The sequence below is a fragment of the Lontra canadensis genome, unplaced genomic scaffold (genome assembly GCF_010015895.1).
Source record: "Lontra canadensis isolate GAN:19392208 unplaced genomic scaffold, GSC_riverotter_1.0 scaffold20, whole genome shotgun sequence".
Lineage (NCBI taxonomy): Eukaryota > Metazoa > Chordata > Mammalia > Carnivora > Mustelidae > Lontra > Lontra canadensis.
In genome coordinates, this window is record NW_022631014.1 from 3081695 (window position 1) to 3097178 (window position 15484).

Consider the following 15484-nt stretch of genomic DNA (forward strand, 5'->3'; position numbering starts at 1 on the left):
GTGGAGGAAGTTGTCTCTGTTCGGAGAGGGTGGAATAGAGTGGAAGAACAAATAACTGGGAGGCTCTGCCTCTTTCGGGAGAGCGGGGGTCGGCTGCGGGCGGGGGGGGGGGGGGGGGGGGCGGGGAGGGGGGCGGGCAGCAGGGGCCTGGGCTCCAGCCCCCTACCCCCACCCTCACCCCCTCCCTCATCCTCACCCAGAGCTTGGCCTCGCCCCCTGGCGGGCGAGCGTTAGGTGCCGAGGCGCGGGGGTGGGGGGCACAAACCCCGCGGGCAGCGGGAAGGAGGCCGAGGGGGCCGCCCGGGCCCGACACACACCGAGAGGTCGGCACCCCCCGGCACCCCTAGTCCGCAGACCCCAGGAATATGTCCGCGGCCGGGGCGCGGAGTAGAGCCCCGGGGAGGAGAACCGGGGGAGGGCGTGTGCAGTGGCCGCGGCGGCAGCGGAGCCGCTAGTCCCCTCCCTCCTGGGGGAGCAGCTGCCGCCGCCGCCACCATCAGCGCGCGGGCCGCGGCCGGAGCGAGCCCGGCGAGCGGCGCGCGCGGGGGAGGGCGGGGGCGGGGAGGGGGGTGGGCGAAGGGGGCGGGAGGGCGTGGGGGGAGGGTCTCGCTCTCCCGGCGACCAGAACCCGAGAGGGAGACCCTGGCGGCGGCGGCGGCGGCGCCTGACACTCGGCGCCTCCTGCCGTGCTCCGGGGCGGCATGTCCGAGGCTGGCGGGGCCGGGCCGGGCGGCGGCGGGGCAGGGGCCGGGGCAGGGGCCGGGCTCGGGGCTCTGCCCCCGCAGCCCCCCGTGCCGCCGCCCGCGCCGCCGCAGGGCTCCCCGTGCGCCGCCGCCGCCGGGGGCTCGGGCGCCTGCGGACCGGCGACGGCAGTGGCGGCGGCGGGCACGGCCGAAGGACCAGGAGGCGGCGGCTCGGCCCGGATCGCGGTGAAGAAGGCGCAACTGCGCTCGGCTCCGCGGGCCAAGAAACTGGAGAAACTCGGAGTGTACTCCGCCTGCAAGGTACTCGCTCGCCGCTCCCCGGCCGCCCAGGGGGGCTAGGGCCCTGCCTGCGGGACCCCCGCCCCCTCCCCCTCCAGCCCCCGTCCCCGCCTCCCTCCTCCCGCCTGGGGCCGCTGCACCGCGGAAGTGCTGCTGTCGCCCGCGCCCAATTAGCTGCTTCTCGGACCAGAGCCCTGTTGGGTTGGACGGAGGGGATCGCGGAGATCGGGAGCCTTTCATTCTTGCCCCTCTGCGTCTGCGCTCCTAGGCTGCCCTGGGGCTTTGTTGCTCTGTAGGAGCTCGCCACAGGCACCTTTCAGAGAGTGGAGCAGCGCTAAGTGGAGAGCGCCCCAGAGCCAAGGAAACCTCTTTTGGGGTATCTGAGCGCCCCCTCTTTCCCCGTCCTCTCCGCGTGTCCCATTGGGAGGAGCTGAGTGGAAAGAGTGAGAATGAAATAGGCTTCAGGACTCCCAGCGCTTTGGGAGCTCGAAGGGGCGGAACGCGCGGGGAGGGAACATGGGCACAGCCCGAGGCGAGGGTCCAGGAGCTCCCGGCTCCCTGGGCTGAGGGCGGAGGCGCTGCTGCGCGCGGTGACAGCCCGGTCATTATTGTATTATTACTTGTTTAGTTAAAACGCTGTCCCAGCTGCTCGAGGTGTAAACAGGATTTGGCAAGGTGACAGCCCAGCGCGGCGGGCCCTACTGCTCAGTTTGAGGACACGCGTTTCTTGCCATCCCCTTTGCGTCCCAGCTCTCGGCCCCCCGTAGCTCCTCAGCTGCAGATCCAGATGTGGGCGCCGTGCTCCCAGGGTGAGAGGATTGCCCGAGGCCGCGGGGCAAGCTGGCCCTGCGCTGTCAGCAGCGGCTTTGTTTTGACAGGGTGACAGCTGAGGGGGGCGGGGACTTGGCCTTGTCAGCTCCTGCGGCCTGTGGCTGAGGCGGGGAAGAGACACACACTCACACACCTCCCATGTATATCTCCGGCCTGCTGCAAACAGGGTCAAGTTCCCAGATTCCAGATTCCCACAGCCAAGCTCCAGGGGCCACTTCTGAATTTTAATGTAAAGATTATTAATTCTGCTGGAACCTCTCTTCCCAATGAACCTGTTTTTAGTATTTACTGGAGCTTCTCAACCTCTGGAGAAGTCTGTGCTTACCCTTTTTCCCACACCATTCACATCCTCACCTATATGTTGAATGCCTACTGTGTACTTAACGCTATATTAATATTTAATAAATATTTGTTGGACAAATGTAGGATCTAGCTCTAGTGCTTTTCAAACTTTAAGGTGCATAGGAATCACCTGGGGAACTGTTAAAATTCTAATTCTGAATCCATAGGCCTGGGTGGGGGTCCGGTGAGATTCTGCATTTCTAATGAACTCTGAGCTGATGTGATGCTGGTCCAGTGACCACACTTCAAGGAGCAAGTCCCTAATGCAGACCCGGGCAATATATTATAATCCCTTTCGAATTTGATCAAGAAAGCAAACTTCCCTCCTCTGAGAGCAATACATGGTTGGTATTTATGGAGGACTGCAAAAAAGATAGAGGGGAGTATACTTCTAAGAAGGGTGATGGGCCAAGAGGTGGTTATAAAGGACATTAAGACTAATGGCAAGACCTGGAATGCAGTAGGCAGAAGGGAGAACTGTGCCCAGAAATGAAAATAAGCTCAGTTCCTTGGTGGACCTGATGTTCCACAGCTGGAATGGGCTCACATAGGAACTGTCAGTTCAGCTTTTCTGTCCTGGCTTTTTATTGCTTCCCATGATGAACACTTTCTTTCCCAGCTACCTGCTGTTGCCTTAATACCTGAAAACTTCCCTGAAGTTTTGGTTCCCCAAACCATGAGCCTGTGTTATGTGCTCTGCATTGGTATTTTTGGTCCTTTCAGATTTCCAGGAGTGAAATATTAGGCCCTTTTCTAACATTTGTGACTTGAGGGGTCCTGATTACATTAACAACCAAACTTTTAGGAAGGGAAAACTTCTCATCAAAGGCCTCTTTTACTGGTCCTGGGAGACTCTGGAAGTGTCTGTTTTCATTTGCTCATTCATTCACTAAATACTTAAAGGAGTCTCAACTAGGTGCCAGGCATTGTGCTGGATGCTGGGACTATGACCCCCAGAATGTGTCTTTCTGGAGCTACTGAGTGTGTGTATATGTGTGCGTGCATGTGGGCATGTGTGGGTTTGGGGCCTGGGGAGGTGGGCAGTGAACCATTTACAATGATGTGGAAAAAACCTGCTTTCTCAAGGTGGTGTTAGAACTCAGAGGAGAGCAGTTCTTGGGCTGGAGCATGGGTGGGGTAGGAATGGCTTCCTGGAGGAAGTGTCAGTGGGTGCTAAGGACTCTTGGCAGCACAGGGTAGGGTGACGCGAAGCTTCTTGAAGTGGAGAAACTGAAAGCACTTGTGAAAGCTTGGAGCTGGGCCAGAAGGAGCTAACACCGCCTTGGCAGAGGCCACCAGGTTGGGGGGCAATGTGTGTGGCCAAGAAGGCATTGTGGAATCCAGGAATTTTAACCTGGGGAGTGACATTCTCTCTGATTTGCCTCCCCCCCCCCCCCGCTTCTTTTTCTTTATTAAACTGCTTGGTTGGGTGTGAGAGGAGTGTGAGAGAGCAGATCTGTGGTTCTTTCTCAGCTTGTCTCTATCCTTCACCTAAGAAAGCCCCAAAAGGACAGATTCTTCTGCCTTTTGTCACTGATGGGCCCCTTGGCAAATTGGGGGGAGTTGAGAGGTGAGAGAATGAGGAGGGACCTGGAAAGAGATGAGTAGTTTACTGGGGGCTATTAAAAGAAAAACAGGTCCCAGACCTGATAAAAGATCTGGCCTTTAAACTTCACAAATGAAACAGAAGGAGGAGGGAGCTAGTTCACAGCTCTGGTGGTATGCCACACCCTGGAGAGGAAGAAAAAAAAAAAGAAAGAAAGAAACAAACAAACTTGTTTTGCAGGATCCAGGGTAGAGTTCTTTGAGCTATGTTCTGGCAAAGGTTGCTTCAGAGAGTCCCTTTGGTTCTGTGTGACCCAGTCAGAATAATCATTAAAAATGTATCTAACTATGTTATACCTCTGCTTGGGACCCTTCATTACCCTTTGCTGTGGTCCACAGTGCCCTGTATTGCCTGACCACTACGCCTGGCTCCTTTTCAGTCTTCGTGAGCGTGGTTCCCTTCTACCTCAGGGCCTTTGCACATACTGTTTACTGGGATTGAAAGCTCTTCTTGACTCACTTTCAAATTAACTCCCCACTCTTCCTGCACATGTAACATTCCTTGCATTTCCTTTACCTGACTGGCCAGCCCTCCCATTGTAAATTGTTTGGAACCCCCTTGTGCTTATTTTTCCTTCCTAGTGCTTTTATCACAATTTTTAAGTGTGTGATCATTTGGTATGTGTTTGTCTCTGAATGGATTCTAAGTGTTGCGGTTCTTGACTGGGTAAATGAACTAGAGAAGAGGAAATGATTAGTTCTTAAGGAGAGTAGTAGTGAAATTTTAGCCTGCTTCTTGACAATTGGATAGAGGGAATTCTTTAACATTGTACATTTCTAGGTATCTCACAGGGGTCCACCAGACTGGGTTTTTAGTGTTACAGAAAAAAACAAAGTAAATGTATGAGTAGGCCAAATCTCAGTCTCCTTGAATTTAAGTATAATTTATCTACTAAAAAACCCCACTGACTCTTCCTAATGAAACAGGCCATTTATACCTGAAAGGAAGTACTAGGGTATAGTAGCCAAGAGCATGTGCTTCTGTGTTTAGATTTCAGGATGTCCAGCAGTGTGACCTTGGACAGTAACTTTGCCTCAGCCTCCATTTCCTTGTGTGTAAAGTAGGAATAATACTACTGTCTCATTGCATAACAGGGAGGATTTAAACTGGGCTCATATGTATGAGGCATCCAGGTAAGCCCTTACAGCAGCCCAGAGTGGGGAATACACTGCTAATGTAGAAGTCAGGAAAGAACGTAGGATTTAGAGAATCTCAGATCTCAGCTCTGCCACTGTATGAGGCTGGGCACAAGTCATTCAGTTTTTCCCTGAGCCTTGATGACTTCCTCTGTAAAATGGAGACTATAACTTCAACCTTGAGGTTAAAAGAGAAAGGGTCCTCCAAAGTTCCTGGAACCTAAAAGTGTTGGATTGATGCTGGGTAAGTGGAATTGCTGCATTGTCTGTCAGTCCATGTCCACAGAGCATTGATGGAGAACCTTGTTGCTTTGATTCTGGGCTGATTGCCATACTTGGAGTGTGACACGGGCTATAAAATTAGGCTTCACTTAAAAAAAATAATGGTTTATAATCTAAAAGTAACACTGATTGTAGAATATGCAGAGGACAGAGGCAGAGAAAAATGACCTGCCTACCAGCCAGGAGCTGGTGAATGGGGCACTAGAGCAAGCCTTAAAACCGGGGAGAGCCCACAACACCGTTGTATTTGTCAGTCACTCCTCCAGAGAGCAAATTTCTTTTTCAACTGTCAAAATCTTGAGCAGTGGATCTTACCCAGAAGCTATTTTTACCCCCAACTCCCCAGGGGATATTTGGTGATGTCCGGGGGCATTTTTGGTCATTGTCAACGTGGGTGAGGGAGTGTTACTGGCGACTAGTGAATAGAGGCCCAGGATGTTACTAAGTATCCCACTCTGCACAGGCCACACTGCGCAACAGTTATCTGGCCCCAAGTGACAGTAGTGCTAGAGTTGAGAAACCCTGTTTTAGAGGAAAACTGTATTGACCCATAATACTGTGAATACATTTGCAGCATAGGAAAAAGTAATGCTTTTAAGGTTAATTTGCATAACACTTGAAACCTGAAAAATGTCACTTTGTGAATCATGGGGCATATTTCTAAAGAGCTTTACTGTGGTATAATTTATAGATCATAAAAGTCACCAGCTGTAAGTGTGCAGTCAGATGCTTTTGAGTTAAGGTACATAGTTATGTGTCCATCACTACAGTTTAGTCTTACAACTCTTCTGTCTCCCTAAAAACTTTCCTCTGCCCTGGGCACCTCTTTAAGGTGATACTTTGTATTAATTCACAGTTTGCAAGCATAAACCAAATTAAAAATATCTTTTTGGAGACTTGTAAGTATAATTACAGCAAAGCACAAAACAGGGAGGGGTGTAGATACAATATTGCTTTTTTTTTTTGTTTTTTTGTTTTGTTTTGGTTTTGGTTTTTAGATGCAATGTTTTTAAAAGAGTGGTCTTCAGCCACAAAAATCTATAGCATACATCTATTTCACGTGTGGTGACTTCTGGAAGAGGCTATGGTATCGTGGAGCCAGGCACACATAGGAAAAATATTTGGCAGGAGCAATACAAACAGCCCGAGAGAAAGATGACCAAATTTAATTGTTTCCCCATAAACTTTCAGGGAAGATGGAAATTCAAGCCTGCAAAGCCTTCAGATTGCGATTTGCAGCTTTATGTAACTGAGAAAGTAGTTTACAGGTCAAAAGAGAACAAAAATCTGCTGAGGAGTGTTTTGTTTTCCGAAGCATGTGCTTGCAAATAGCATTTGGTGATGCAGTGCTGGTGTGTTGTTTTTGATTTTGATTTTTTTGGGGGTGGATTATTTTGTCTTTTTTTTTTTTTTTTAACACTGAGCAGATCTAAACCTGATTACCCATCCACATAGGCAGGATTTAATTCTATTTCTGTCAGGTAAATCCACAGGTCTAACCTATTATAAGGGAGTATTGAGGGTAAAATACCCAGTTTCATGTGAGGTACCTTGGAACGAACAGAACATCTGCTTCTCGGATGAAAGATTTGGATGCTCTGTGCAGTGCCAATAAAACTCAGATTTCCAAGGCTCAGTGCTTTCTGATTTAGTTCGCTCCTCGCTCCAGCAGAGGAAGGTTGTTATTTAGGAATGGTTGTCAACCGTTTCTTACTCTTAATGGTTTCCTACTCCTAATCTGATTCAAACTCAAAATACCTGTGGCAGCACTGGAGGCGGGCTGACTGGCCAGCTACCGAAGCATACTGGGAGAATCCTCCTCCTTCTCCTTCTGTGCTGGGTGCCTTTGCGCAGCCACGGAACAGCCATGGGATTCAGTGTCCGGCAAGTGAGGTGGGAGTCGGGGCCCCGCCTCATCAACTTACTGTGATGATGGAGTGGGTTAGCAAATGGGAGAGTTCTAGGAAGACAGGTAGCCTACCTACGTCAGTTTTAGTTCGCTTTTGGAAACTTTCCACGGGTATCAGCTGTTTTGTTGATAGTGTTTTGCCACAGTGTTAGGTGCCTTGTATCATTTGATTCTTCTACCTGGGGCAAGAGGAAGGTAGGGAAGGTCATTTTACTAGCAGGGAACCAAGACCCAAAGAGGTTAAGCAGCTTCCTCAAGGGCTGTGGTTGCTCAGGGAAGAGCTGGGCCACGTAGTCGATTTTCTTTCCAGTGCATGATTATTGCATCCCCATTCCAAACTTGCACATGGGGTGAAGGGGATGGTCTTCTCAGTGGTTTACAAAGAGGATTTCGGTTCAGGCGTTCCATGGTTGTCATTTGACTTTTATTGTTAGTCCTATTGCGAGATATGTTCAAAGGCTTTTCTACTTCATTGAAACTGTGCAGGCCATAAAGCAGACAAAATAAGCGTTTTTTATTACGGGCCTAGGGCAGACAGATGCATGCCCTTGATTGTTTGAAAGCTGACAATCAAGAATGGTCACTGTGCTGGCCCATTAGAATTCCTCATTGAAGGAAGATGAAAGTGGTGGCTACTCAGGCTGTGGAAGGTGCTAGATGTGCCAGAGAGGTAGGGAATTGGCTGTCTTGGACTTCTAGAAGTCCCAAAACAGCTCCGTGGGAGACTGTACACACAGCACTGTTATAGCGCAATTTGGAGGAGTCATTTTTTATTTTATTATGCAGACAGTAACGTGCTCATATCATAAGCATATAGCTTGGTGAATTTTCACATAGGCACATGGCTATGCAGCTGCCACTCAGAGAAAGCTGTCGAGCATTTCCAGCACCTCTCAGGCCCCCTTGTGTCTCCTCTCACCTCTGGTAACCCTTATTCTTTATTATTAGAGATCACTTTTGCTTTTCTGAAATTTGACGTAAATGGGATCATGTGGTCTGACTTCTTTTGCATCTGGCTTTTGTCACTCACATGGTGTCTGTGAGCTGCATCCGTGTTGCTGCATAGAGTAGTTTGTAAAATCACATGTTCTTAATGTAAAAATGAGTTTAAAAATCGCCAACCATTTTCAGGAATGAAGTCGTTGGATGTGGACAACTTCCTAAAATTACTTTAATTAAATCTTTGAAGGAGAAGATGGGAATTCGATATTTCAGAATTTAGCATATGTGCAAGTTCTTGGAATACAGGGAAGAACCCATGAGGGCAGGAATGGGGACAAGAAACCAAGGATGGCTGTGGATAAGCACTGGGACGGAGGAGGGGCAGAACACTAGGGAGGTAGGTGCTGGGGGCCTGTGATGTCACAGTTGGTGGAATGCCCAGTCTGAATAGTTCCTTTGCCTCTGGAATCTGTATTGGTGAGTCCTTACTCGTAAATATCCATGTGAAGCCCTGCTGTCACACAGCCTTGGTTCTGGAAGATGTCTAGAATTATCTGTCGTATTCTGCAAGCCATGCAGAACCATATGTGTTGGGAGCTGTGGCAGAGTTTCTAGAAGGTTGGCTACAACCCAGCACCTAACGCTCTGGTAGGCATTGACATCTCTGTGTTGTGTTGTGTTGTGTTGTGTTGTTGGCCTATGGGATGGAGATGCAGGAAAGAGAGCATTCTCCTTCACCCTCCTTCCCCCCACATCCCCAGTACCTGGAAGTGTGAGGCCATCTCTTTTCAGGAGTGGCAGCGAGGAACACAGATTTACTCTTAAAACATAGTTTTGGCATAACAGCTCATCTTTGAAAACTCCTGTGAAATATGTAAACTTACTGTTTAACAGAATCATATGGACTGTCCACTTACGAAGTAATCTGTTCTGTAGTTGATGTATTTAACACAACAGGGTTTTTATCTTTTTTATTTGTGTGCACATGTACGTGGGCATGTTACATTATACCTCTTGCCATTTATTCTACATTTATTACCATGGGCTGCTTTAAATTTCTGCTTAGGTAGCTCTTGTCTAAATTCCTTATTCACCTTTCATCACAATTGAAATAGAATTGAATCTTTCTATATTTTTAAAGATTTATTTTTTTAGAGCGAGTGAGTGCACACACAAGGGGGAGGGGTGGAGGAAGAGGGAGAGGAAGAGGGAGAGAGAGAATCTCAAGCAGATTCTCTGCTGAGCAGGGAGCTCAATGTGGACCCTGAGATCATGACATGAGCCAAAACCAAGAGTCAGATGCTTAACTGACTGAGCCACTCAGATGCCTCTTGGATATGTATAATATTGAATTGCTCTCATCTCTGACACTCAGTTATATATACTGATACCCCCTGCACTGCACACGCTTCTTCTCCACATATTGGTGTGGCTTATTGTCAAGCCTCATTCTGGTCTGCTCTCAAATACCAACTTTTCAGAGAAGCCTTCCTGACTACCCCCTCTCAGAAAAAGCAGCTCCCCGTCACTCTATAAGTTTACCTAATTTGTTTTCCTTTACTGCATTTTTCAACACTTGGAAATCATATATATATATATATATATATATATATACACACACACACATACATGATATCATATTGTTTCCTTTGGGACAGTAGAAGTTCTGTGAAGCAGGGACTTTGGTTTACTTCCTGTCCCATGTCCTCTGACTGTGCTTTGCACATAGTAGGTGCTCAATACATATTTGGTGAATAAATGGATAATTTCATATTCACAGTGAATTTCCTATTCACAGGCTTTGTGAGATTGGAAGAGAGGAAATTGTATTGTAGAAACAAAGTAACTGAGGTTCAGAGAGGTTTAGTAATGTGCCCAAAGCCACGTGGTCCCAGGAGCAGGGCAACCCCCACACACCCTGTCTGGAGCTGTAACAGCATCTTCTGACTCTGCCTACAGAGCTAAGTGCAGTTCCCTTTGAGCTTACAACAGACCTGGTGACCTTCCGCGCTTGTTTGATGGCCTGGATTTCTACAAGATGGAGCAAGGGGAGTCATCACACCTACTTTAATCCTTCTCTGAGTGAATGATGTGAACTTCTCTGACCACCGCTTCTTCTTCTGCAAATTGGAAGTAAATTCTCACATGGGAGTTGTGTTGTGAGACCAGCAGAGTTAAAACATATGAAGTGAGGGGTGCCTGGGTGGCTGAGTTGGTCAAATGTCTGCCTTCAGCTCAGTCATGATCCTGTCTGTTGTCCCGATCAGGATTGAGCCCACACTGGGCTCCCTGCTCAGTGGGGAGTCTGTTTCTCCCTCTTCCCCTACTCCTTTGCTGCTTGTGCTCACGCTCTCTCTCACTCCTCACTCTCTCAAGTAAATAAGCAAAATCTTTTTCTTTTTTTTAAAAAAGATTAAATTTTTTAAAAGATTTTATTTATTTATTTGACAGAGGGAGAGACAGCGAGAAAGGGAACACAGGCGGGGGAGTGGATGAGGGAGAAGCTGGGCTCGATCCCATGACCCTGGGAACATGACCCGAGCCAAAGGCAGATGCTTAATGATTGAGCCAGCCAGGTGCCCCTAAATAAACAAATCTTAAAAAAACGAAAACCTGAAACCTATGAAGTAAGAAAAAAACCGTACCATATATTCTAAAAGCCTATATGGTGTTAGTGAATTGGAAAAAGAATCATCTACAAAGACATGTTTTCTAACTGCTATTTATATTTTTTGTTGGTTTGCTGCCCACTTAAACTAAAAGTTACCATGGGCTTTCTTTAATATGTTCTTGTCTTTGTACCCAGATGCCCAGACAGAGGGCTTATTATTTTTTTAATCAGGAGATGAATGCATGTGTTTTGCAAAAAAGTGTGAATAATGTCTGTAATGATCCATTTGGAATGATATGCCACCTGACCTTAGGAGGAGGCTTTGAGTAATCTCTTCAGTGACCTCAGGGCAGGACACATGGGGATGCTTCCATTAGTTCTCCACCCTCCTAGAAAGCCCCCATCATTGCATGCTGTCAGCCTGTGCAGCCTTCCATGACACTTCTGTGGTATGCCGGAGATTCCAGAAGTACAGGGATGAGACCTGAGTAGTATCATAGTGACTGATGGTGGCAGCTCTAATTTGCATTAGCTCTAACAAGCTGGTGTTGAAACTGGATGGCAGAATGCCAAGGAAGCCAAGGTCAGCATTACTTTGAAATAGCAAAGTGAGTCATATAACCCAGGATTTGCACATACCCGCAGGACTACCTGACTCACCCCACCTCCACGGGAGCACATCCATGAGTATTGGTTAGGTGCCCGTGCCCAGGCTCTGCCCTGATGGGTGGTGAGTGACAAAAGGAAGTGAAAGCCACAAGGACCCCCTCATCTTCCTGGGGAGACAGGTCTAGAGGGAAAGAAAAATTCAAGCGAATGATCAAACATGAAGTCAACACAGAGAAAACCCCTTATAAGTTGGGGCAGATAGAGGTGTAGGAGAGAGGCTCAGCCCAATTGGAGCGAATGGTGTAAAACAGCAGAGAAGCAGAAGTGAAGGGAGCAAGACATCAGAGTGGTTTGGAGCGTGGACCCAGGGAACAGACTGCCTGGGTTTGAATACTGATGTGCTGCTTCCTCGCTGTGTGAGCACGGGGTGATGACTTACCCTTTATAAGCCTCAGATTTCATAGCTGTAAAACGGAGAGCGTGATATTGTCAACTTTACCCATTCATTCAACAAACTGTTATATCATGTTTCATGTGCCAGGCATTGATTTAGATGCTGGGGATACAGTGACAGATGGGCTTTTACTCTTGCATAGCTTGCTTCTGGTAGCAGAAGCAGACAGTAAACAAGAAAATAACAGAAAGTGGTAAGAGCCACATGCCACACAGAGAATGAAAACAGAGAAGTAAATGAGAGTGCCTGGGGAGTTCTTCCAATACATGCCCAGAAAGGTCTCTCTGTGGATGGGACTTGGTCTGGGGCCTGAATGATAACAAAAAGCCAGCCATTGGGTGTGTGTGTGTGTGTGTGTGTGTGTGTGTGTGTATGTGCGCGCGCGCACGCGCGCAGAGGGTGCCAGGTGGGGAATGCAAAGACTTGGGGGTAGAAATGGCTTAGCATACTCAAGGGTGGCCAGGTGTCCCTTGTGGCTAGATGGGGGCAAGGGGAGGAGTGCAGGAGATGAAGGGAGAGGTAAATGGGGCCAGATGGCTGAGTATGTGTAACTTTCACACAGTGAAATGATTTGATTTCCAGTTCTGGTCGTTTTCACCAAATGCATATCCAGACCCAGAGCATTTTAATCACCATAGAAAGTTTCCTTCGGCCCCTTGCTGTTCAAACGCCTCTCAGTTAGAAGTAACCACTAATTTTCGTTGTGTCCCGATATATGAGTTTCGGTACTCTAGAATTTCATGTAAATGATGCCACACGGTACGCACTGTTCTTCCACCCAGTGTGCCTGACATTCATCCATGCCACACACCTTCGTGGTTCATTCCCTTTTGTTGCTGAGGTACTGCACTGTACGGGTGTACTGGCCTGTTCGCCTCGGCACCTGCTGTTGGGCGTCTGGGCTGTTTCAGACGGATTTGGAAAAGATTTGGGTCTTAAAGCATCCCCTTTGGCTGCTTTGGGGAGAGTAAAGTGTGCAAGAGAAGGAGAGCCAGTTGAAGTTACGAGAGTGTAGATGGAGGCAGGGTAGACGGCAGATGGTGGCTTGCACGAGGGTGATGGTAGTGGAGGGGGAAAATAGCAGAAGCGACAGAACTGGATTTGTTGTGGGGGGTGGTGTAAGCAAAAGACAGAAATGAGCCGAAGGTCTAGGATTTTGGTTTGGGCCATGGAAAGGATAGCAGCTCCATTGACAAAGTTGGGCAGGACCTCCAGCACGGCTGTTCTAGAAGTGGGGAAGCATCAAGAGTCCTTTTTCCGGACGTGTTAAATTAGGTGTGTCTTTTAGTAGTCAAGTGTTGTTTTGATAATAAAATGAGATAATCCACTTAGCTTGTTTGGTGTGGTATCTGGAATCGTTTAAGTGCTCGAAAAATGGTAGCTGCCGTTACAGTTAAAAGCAGAGCTAAATAGTAACTACTGATCTTAATAAAGAGACCAGCCAAATCGAAGAAAAAGGAAAAACTACACAGGAATTGTGGGGGGTAGGGGTGGGGAGGAACCTCTCTCTGGGTAAAGAAGAAACCAGCTGATAGAAAGTCTTGAATTTCAGGTAGAAAATTTTGGACTGAATTCATTTAATAGTAGCGAGTCTTTGCACTTTAAGAAGGAGGAGCCCCGAGATATTTGAGAGTGCCAGTGAGAAGTTCTAGGTTTTGGTTTTGGCTCTCTGCTTCTTTGCCAGCTGGGGTAACTCAGGCAAGCCACACCCTTTCTGTAAGCATTGAATTACTTGTCCTGTGGGGTTATTGGGGGGGGAAGGAATAAGATGGTGTTGGCTAAAATTGCCTTGGGAAGTATTAGGCAGGAATGCTGGACGTTGTTAGATGGCATTTTAGAGTAGAGTGATGGGTCCCGTGCATTTTAGATAGAGCGAGAGCGGGGATGTATTCAAAGTGAGAAGAAAGCTGTTTTTTCTGACCAGCTGTCGAAGGCCTGACCCAGGGCCCTGCCAGTGAGAATGGAGAAGATGTCGATCCGGGAGAGACTTGGAAAGAAGAGTCAGATGGCCTTGCGTGAGGGCAGTGAATGCAGATGTACTGAGCCTCAGGGACTGGGAGAAAGGTGGATGGCACTGAAGGGGATAGGCTAATTGAAAAGGGGTGTTGGGGTTGAGGGTTCGCCTGACGTTGACTTCGTGGGCAGAGATGGCGGGTGTGGGAAGTTGGGGACGCAGCCTGGAAGTTTTGGTTTGCAGATTGGGCTGGTTGTGTGGGGTTGCCAAGCCTCAGCCCGAATGATGCTGGGTATACCATGAGAGTGTGAGCTGTCCAGGGAAGCAGCATATGTGGCGCTGTTTTGCTCATCCTGCTGGCATGGTGCCAGAACAATAGGCTGTAGAGTGAAAAATTCTGTCCATCAGCTGGTTGTCTGGCCTGCTCCATGTCAGCCAAGCAGTTTGACAAGTCTTTCCACTGGTGAGGACTGAGCTATCTGCGCTGGAAGAAGAGACTCAGGGATTGCCTGGATTTAGGGTTCTGGGGCACCAGTTTCTTGGCCTTGGTGTCATTCAGGGTCTCTTGAGGCCCTTCCAGGGGAGAGGTGTGCTTGGGTTGGTCGTGGAGGCGTGACTCTGATGTGGCGCAGGGTCTGGCCCATCCCTAGGTCTTTTGGTAATGCTGGAGTCATTTAGCAGCTCTTTAGATAATGTCTAAAGGTTGGGCCTTTCATTCATTCAGACCTGATTATTTAGCATAAAGAGGGCAGTTTGTGATTGAGCACCAGCCCAGGCCTAGGTTTCCTTCCAGACAGTGAGGTCAGGAAGGTTTTCTGTTGATTTGATGTTGGAGTCATCATCCCCCTCTCGGAGAGCTTGGAAGAGGAGCATTTAAATAGAGTGTTAATACCTGGGTCATTTCCTCATGGCATATTTTCCATTCTCCTTCTGTATCCTTGACCACTTTGCAGTATTTGCTTTGTGTTCTCGTGACTTCCCAGACCAAAATGGCACTGTTCATTAAGGCCTTCAGAGACGTTTCTGCTTGAATTAGCACGCTGGTTATCTTTTCTCCCCTTCCACTTCTGTTTTTACTTTCACTTCCGGGCAAATATATCTCCTGAGGCAAGTCTCCCACACCCACTCCCACCTTCTCCTTTTCACTTACGCCAAGAGTACCCAGATTTTGGGGGCACCTGTCTAGCTCGGTGGAGCATGCAACTCTTGATCTTGTGGTGGTGAGTTCGAGCCCCACGTTGGGTATAGAGATTACTTAAAAATAAAAATCTTAAAAAAAAACAAAAACAACCCAGTTTTTTAAAATCCCAGTTTCAAGTCCTAGCTTTATGGTGTCTGCTGGATTTCCAGGTACAACTGTGTGAACTGGAAGGATTGTCACGGTGGAGAAAGAATTTCTGTCCCAGAAAGGATTAGCTAGCCATTTACATTTAAACCGAATATGGAAAACTGAAGCTCATCTTGGGAAAAGAGGAAGGTGTCCGCACTTCCATCAGACCACTTTCTTCTTTCAGGTCTTTGCTACTCCAAGTGTGGTCCTCACCTGGGAACTTTTTAGAAAAGCAGGATCTTGGGCTGTACCTCAAACTTACTGAATCTGAATCTGCATTTTAAGATTTCCTGGGTGATTCAGGAGCAGATTAAAGTTTGAGAAGCCCAGCTCCAGATCCCAAGAGCATTATCCAAATTGCTTCCAAAGCAGTCGGCTTCCAAATTTATTGGGATCACAACTGCTTTCAGGACTTCAGGTGTTGTTGTTTTAAAAATAGGATTAAAAGATATATATATATATATATATATATATATATATATATATATATATATA

The 15484-nt window shown here is 47.9% G+C and overlaps 1 protein-coding gene across 8 annotated transcripts in view; it reads left to right on the forward strand.

Annotated features, from left to right (window-relative positions):
• The first annotated feature begins 623 nt into the window (after positions 1-623).
• KAT2B (lysine acetyltransferase 2B) overlaps positions 624-15484 on the forward strand; it is a 101915-nt gene continuing 87054 nt past the window's right edge. For 3 of the 8 annotated variants that reach the window (XR_004383082.1, XM_032860941.1, XM_032860942.1), the window contains exon 1: positions 625-1004. Coding sequence is in view for 6 of the 8 variants with exons in the window: in XM_032860941.1 (XP_032716832.1) it covers positions 702-1004 (303 nt within the window). In the remaining 2 variants the exon portion in view is untranslated. Of the gene's footprint in view, positions 1005-8569; positions 8680-15484 lie in introns of those variants that run through there. The other 5 variants (XM_032860945.1, XM_032860943.1, XM_032860939.1 and 2 more) reach the window with 5 other exon arrangements.